The following is a 6,753-nucleotide window of genomic DNA, read 5'->3' on the forward strand; positions in this document are numbered from 1 at the left end:
TTTCCATCTATTTTTCAGATTATTAAAACAAAACATTCTCACTATAGAAAACTTAGAAAACATAATAAGGAAATAAAATTACCCCAAATTCTATAATTGGAGAAATAACTTCTTTTATTGTGGCCTTACTGAGATATAATTCACATTCCATTTAATTCACCCATTTAAAGTATACAACTTTATGGTTTTTTGTATATTCTCTGAGTTGTGCAACAACCATCAGAATTATTTTTAGAATATTTTTATCACCCCCAAAAAGCCTGTGCCAATTAGCAGTCACTCCCCTTCCCCTAAGCAACTACTAATCTACTGTCTGTTTCTATAGATTTGCCTATTCTGGACATTTCATATAAATGGAACCAACCATATGTGGTCTTTGTGACTGGCTTCTTTTACTTAGCATGATGTTTTCAAGGTTCATTCATGTTGTAGCATGTACTTCCTTCCTTCTTATTGCCAAATAATAATTTGGTGTATGGACAGACCACATTCTGTTGATCCATTCCTCAGGTGATGGACATTTGGACTGTTTCCACTTTTTGGCATTGTGAATAATGCTGTTATGAACACTGGTGTACAAGTTTTTGTGTGGACATATATTTTCATTTCTCTAGGAGTGGAATTGTTAGGTCATATGGCAACTCAATGTTTAACTCTTTGAGAAACTGCCAAATTGTTTTCCAAAACAGTTATACCATTTTATATTCCCACCAGCAGTGTATAAGGATTTCAATTTCTCCACATCTTTGCCAATGTTGGTTGTTGTCTTTTTATTATAGTCATTCTAGTGGATGTGAAGTGGTATCTCATTGTGGTTTTGATTTGAATTTCCCTAATATCCAATGATGTTGAGCACCTTTTCACGTGATTATTGGTTTATCTTCTTTGGGCTATTTGGATTCTTTGCCCATCTTTAAATTAGGTTATTTATCTTTTTTCTATTGAGTTGTAAGAATTCTTTACATAGTCTAGATACAAGTCATTCATAATATATGACTTGCAAATATTTTCTCCAATTCTGTGACTTATCTTTTCACTTTCTTTGTGGTTTCCTTTGTAGCTCTAAAGTTTGTAATTTTGCCAAGGTCCAATTTATCTTTTTTTTCTTTTGTTGCTGTACTTTTTTATATCTAAGAAATCACTGCCTAATCCAAGGTCATGAGGATTTACATCTGTGTGATATTCTAAAAGTTTTAGCTCTTAAAGTTAGGTCTTGGATCCATTATGAGTTAATTTTTGTATATGCTGTGAGGTAGGAGTCTAATTTCATTCTTGGAAAAATTACTTTGAAGACTAATTTCTAAAAGTTTTAGCTCTTAAAGTTAGGTCTTGGATCCATTATGAGTTAATTTTTGTATATACTGTGAGGTAGGAGTCTAATTTCATTCTTGGAAAAATTACTTTGAAGACTAAGTTTTCTTTCCATATGAACAAACTAAGTCAATGGAAACTGCTATTTTTACCATGGTTATAGTGGCTAATTGCACCCCTCTCCCACCTATACAAATTATACAGCATTGATAGGGAATGTGAAATGGTAAATGAGTTGCACCCCTCTCCCACCTATACAAATTATACAGCATTGATAGGGAATGTGAAATGGTAAATCAGTTTGTCCCTAAAATTAATTTTGTCCTCTGCCCCACCTCCTCTCTAAGCTCCCCTCTACAAAGACACTTTATTATAAGAAACATTTGTATTTTAGTCAGATGGCCCTTCAGAGTGTCTCTGTCTGCCATAATAGCAGAAGCATAATAAGTCTCTTAGAGGATCTTTTCTAAGATAAAATAATCCAACAGTCTGAGTAACTGTTACCAAATTTCTGGAGCCACTGTAAAGGTTCAGCAATTTTCCTTTACACAGGCATTTTTCTACCCTTGTAGGAAGACTTCATGCTTTCATATGCAAGAGACACTTTAAAAGATTAAACAGTCATGTTTAATAGAAAACTCTGTAGATACTCTTTTCTTAAAAATGTGAGTTTAATTCAGATTGAAGATGTGGTGAAACTGTTCAAGATCCTATCTCACCTCTCTTGATTCTGCCATCTCGTGCAAGGCAGCCATGAGGTGGCACGCTGGTTACAAAGATGGGCAGTTCACCACTCTTACTTCCTCTGCCCCCAGCAACTGTCATTCCAAGGGACTCGTGTGGTTCCTTCTTTACAGTAATGTGTTTTTCTTGGCATGTAACACACTGAGTAAGATCCTAAAACATGAAAGGAAAAAATTATTGGATAATGAATAATATATAACTAAAGACAGATTAAACTAAGGTAGTAACTTACATGGCATTTATAAAGTGGTATTGTTTTGATCTCTTATTTAGAACTGAAAGTAACACACAGTTCTTAATAGGTACACTGTGGATCAATATCAAATTTTGGACTACTGTATTTTCATATGACTATTTATAGAACCAAAAAAACTCAGGAGTGTTGACATGAAAGTCAAAGTAAAATAATCACATCATTTGTATAACTATCTTGAGCTCTAAATTATGATCAATTCTATAAAAGTACATAATGCTTTTGAGTTTTAAGATTCTGAAGCCAATTAATTTTACTTCCATCTTCCCCTCCGCAACTCTTTGAAATAAAACAAAAGCTGACAGAGCAGTGTAAAAGTAAACTGTGGTTTTGCTAACTGCCAGAAAAAAACGACACATCTATCTTCTGATTCTTACTGACATTGACTATGAGTGCTCAATCATGAAGCAGGTGCAAATCTACCTTCAAAACCTTCATGAAAAGCTAAAAACGTATGAAAAAACTGAATTTTTGAAAAAGTTAATGACAGGGAAATAAATTGCCAACAAACTAATATTCTCTGGGAAAACCTATTTTTACTATTGTTTGCTACTGCTACTTATTACTGAGACACTACTGGAAATAAGAAAAAGAATTAAAACATCACTTTTAAATTAGAATTCAATAAAAAAGAAGGTATACATATGCAATATTAATACTAAAATAATAATAATAGCTAACATTTATTAGGGCTTAGCATGTGCAAAGCTAATGGATTTACATGCATTATTTCATTTAACCCTCACAACAATCCAAAAGTATATACTATTATTGGTGCCATTTTACAGATGAGGAAACAAGCTTAGAGAGGTCATGTAACTTGCCCCAAATCTTACAAGTATAGGTGACCGCACTGGTATTTAAACTTATGCAGTTAAAATCATGTGTACTATATATTAATATAAATACATATTTTGTATATATGCATATAGTATGATGTACTCTGTGTACATAATGTGCATATATGCCCACACAGGTACTATCCCATTAAGTGTAACAGTGGAAGCTAATGTCTCAAAAGGTTTTAACACTTACCAACTGTTAAGAGAATATTATAAATAACAAGATAATTACTAACATTATTAACAATATCAAAAATAGAAATATACGAATTATATTTACAGAATTATAAAATTTCCTTTAATAACATTATTTTAAAGAGTTGATATTTACTTAACTATTAATAATGCTGTTTATCAGATCCCTAAATTGGGCGCTGGAATTCCAGGCCCATCTGTCCTTCTCTGGATCTGGAACCCATGTACTCTTGAAATTTTGTCAAAGGAACTATTTGTAATAGCAGCATAGCATTCCTAGAAAATGTTATGACCCCGAAAAACTTGTACACATTTTAAGGCAATTTCCTATTTAAAGGTATAAAATTTATGTTTGTATCCTTCAAAACTGGGCAGAAATGACTTTATTATAAAGGCAACTCAGGTAAACTCATCCTTGAGTGTATTTAAGCAATTTCAGCCTTTACATATTTAATCAATTAGAAGTGGCTGTTTTATTATTCTAGATGGCTGAAATGTATGCAATTTTTCCTCAGGAACCAAACCAAACTTCAAAGATTTTACTAAATATGCTTCAAGGAACTTTCTGAGAGTTCAACACCATGTGAATGCTTATCCAAGCAGTTACCAAGAGACTGGTAGTAGATTAAAGAACACTAGTTTTTAACAATGATGCTGATAGTCTGAACACGTTGTTTTGGTGAATTTGTGTGTTTTTTTCCTTAGGAAACCTTCATTCTTCTAAATCAGAATGTGACATAACAAATGCAGTGTGTTAGTAGTAAACAGCTAAATGAACACATTACATTCCATGCACGTGTTCTACCCAGCCAGGTTTGCAGAGTACCTGGAGTAAGAATGAACTCAGCATTGTTATTTAAAACACTGTCACATAAAATTAAAGAGAATAACAATCAGCCATTGTAACAGAAAAATAACATGTGCCACAAACAAATAAAATAAGCAGAGTTCTCTATATGAATGTTGAAATAATTAAATTCAGTTTTTCAAACTGTTTTAAAACTATGATGTTGTCATAGACACCCACATCTCAAATTTTGTAAAATTCGATAACATAAAAGATTCAATTACTAACTTTTGCCTTATATTACAATTCTTTAGGTATATATAACTTGTAAAGGAAGGACTAGCTATCTGAAACAACTCTTATTTAAAATTCTTGTTCAGAACAATAACTGCTTTTTCATAGTCAGCATTATAAAGGCAAAATTATAGGTTTCCTTCATACATTTTGGGTTTTGTTCAGAAATGAGAACAAAGTCTGTGGTTATAATTTCTTTTAAGTATTACATAAACCAAAGACCAGTGACAAGTCTGTACTTAGCTCAGAAAACCAGATAAACCTGATGGGCCAAAAATTTGTCTTTGAGCTATGCTTTCTTAGGGTATGAGAGACAGATTCCAAAGGTAATTATTCTCTCAAAATGTACTTACATTAAAAAGCTACTTTAGCATATAGGGAACTTCCTGTGGTTTTTAAGCAGACCAATAAATAAGTTTTTGTTAGTAAAGCAATTTAGTTTTACTTAAGAAGAATGATTTTGGAAGCTCATATTTAGATTATATTTTTATATATTTGGGTATGCACCACATCATCATTTAAAAATTCCTGGCCTACTGGAAGTTGAGTTCACATAAAGGATCAAATGAAGCAAATAATACCAAGAATGGTAAAATACCATTCTTTTTTGATTTCTGGAATGAAAGTGAGACAGTATCAAAATTCTCAGCGCAGATAACTGACCTTGGAATATATTATAAAACCAGTGAAATACTGATTACGAGGAAGCATAACAAAGCTCAACGTATGAGAATTTTAAATGATTTAGGGTAATGTTCCTTAAGCTGTAACATAAAAAGAAATATGCTATACATCTACCTATCAAAATTCACGATTCATGTTTAATATTTACATATCTAATTCTGTTATTACAGGCAATGTGCAAAAATGTTAAGTATAGACTTGTCAATCACGTCTTCATTATGCTTTTTCAATCATATAACCAACTCTTATATTTAAATGAGCAACTCAAGATAAATCCCACTTTCAAGTAGGACTAAACAAATCAAGACCTTTCTGGAAGATCACATACTTCTTGTCAATCATGTGGCAGAGGAACCTTCCCCACCAAGAAACTGTCTCCAGTGGCTGAAGAACTGAGACAATGCAGTACTTCTCCCAGGTAGCAAAACACACATTCTACACCTCAAATACCTATGTTCACCTTTTCCAACAAAATAACAGTCTTGATTTAAATCTTGTTTAAAAATTGCATTACTGAGGTATGACTGACATATGTACAAGAAGCCTTCATTTAAGTCTTATTAGCTTGCAATAATGATCTTTTGAGGGTGGCATAAAAAAAAAAATCCTCACCTTATGTGAGCTTGGTCTGCTGTGATACAGTGTCTGTGCATGGTGCTGGCTGCTGCTGTGAGTTCCTGCTTCTCGGAGAGTGTTACCAGGCTGGGGTTTCCCTTGTCTAGCAATTGTTAAATTCACCCTCTCTCCGCTGGCCTGGAGAAAACACACATACATTACCAGTCATTAATGATGTTTGTCACTTTATGATTATGGGTAGTGTAATTTTCAATGAACTTCTCAATCATTGTAACAGGGCCTCACCTGTGCAGAGACCTGGAGCACCTGGTTGAGGGGAGAAAGGCAGTTCGTTTTATTTGCCAATATATTAAAACTTCTGGGGCTTATACCCACACCCGCACCCACAGATCTTGAGCATGTCCTCTGCAACCCCACTTCCAAAATGACCAAAGCAAAGCAGTCAAACTGCCTGGGCTCTTATTTCCTGATGATTTCTGGGAGGGTAATTTTTAAAAAAATACTTCTTTGCCCCTTCAAGGTTGGCTCTAGTATTGTAGAGAGCAAAGGAAAGAAAACAAAAGGAAGAACAGCTTCAAAACTTGAATAAACTCCATTGTGACTTTTAAAATAAATTCCACGGTTGCTACTTTGGAAGTAATAATCAATGAAACTCTGCACAATTTTGCTTCTGCTTACTATAGGTCTGAGTCAAAAATAGGACATCAGCTTAAACAACCCTGAAAAGAAGGACTATGTAAATCCTGTATAACAAGATCAGAGAGAGAGAGAGAGAGAGAGAGTGTGTGTGTGTGTGTGTGAATGTGACACACAGGTCCTTAAGCATTAAATTATCTTAGAGGTTTGTGACTATCATTTTAAATTAGAGGCCTGTTAGCCACCATATTTTAAATACAAATTCACACCTATTATATTCTTATAAATTATTTTATCCTTGCTGTTAAAGAACAGGTCTGATTTATCAGATATTGACTCTTGATCATCATCACAATCCCCAAATCTACCTTTATTCCTCTGGGAAAATATGATAGCCTGCTTTCAAGGAATTGATTATAATCGATCATGTT

The 6,753-nt window shown here is 33.5% G+C and overlaps 1 protein-coding gene across 1 annotated transcript in view; it reads right to left on the reverse strand.

The window, feature by feature from the left end:
* Nucleotides 1-6,753, reverse strand: part of LNX2 (ligand of numb-protein X 2) — a 43,595-nt gene that overhangs the window by 9,380 nt on the left and 27,462 nt on the right. The window contains exons 5-6 of the mRNA XM_008585662.1: nt 5,723-5,863; nt 2,031-2,208 (exon numbers count right to left, since the gene is read on the reverse strand). Coding sequence (XP_008583884.1) covers nt 2,031-2,208; nt 5,723-5,863 — 319 coding nt within the window. The remainder of the gene's footprint in view (nt 1-2,030; nt 2,209-5,722; nt 5,864-6,753) is intronic.

Source organism: Galeopterus variegatus, unplaced genomic scaffold (assembly GCF_000696425.1).
Source record: "Galeopterus variegatus unplaced genomic scaffold, G_variegatus-3.0.2 Scaffold3658, whole genome shotgun sequence".
Classification (NCBI taxonomy): domain Eukaryota; kingdom Metazoa; phylum Chordata; class Mammalia; order Dermoptera; family Cynocephalidae; genus Galeopterus; species Galeopterus variegatus.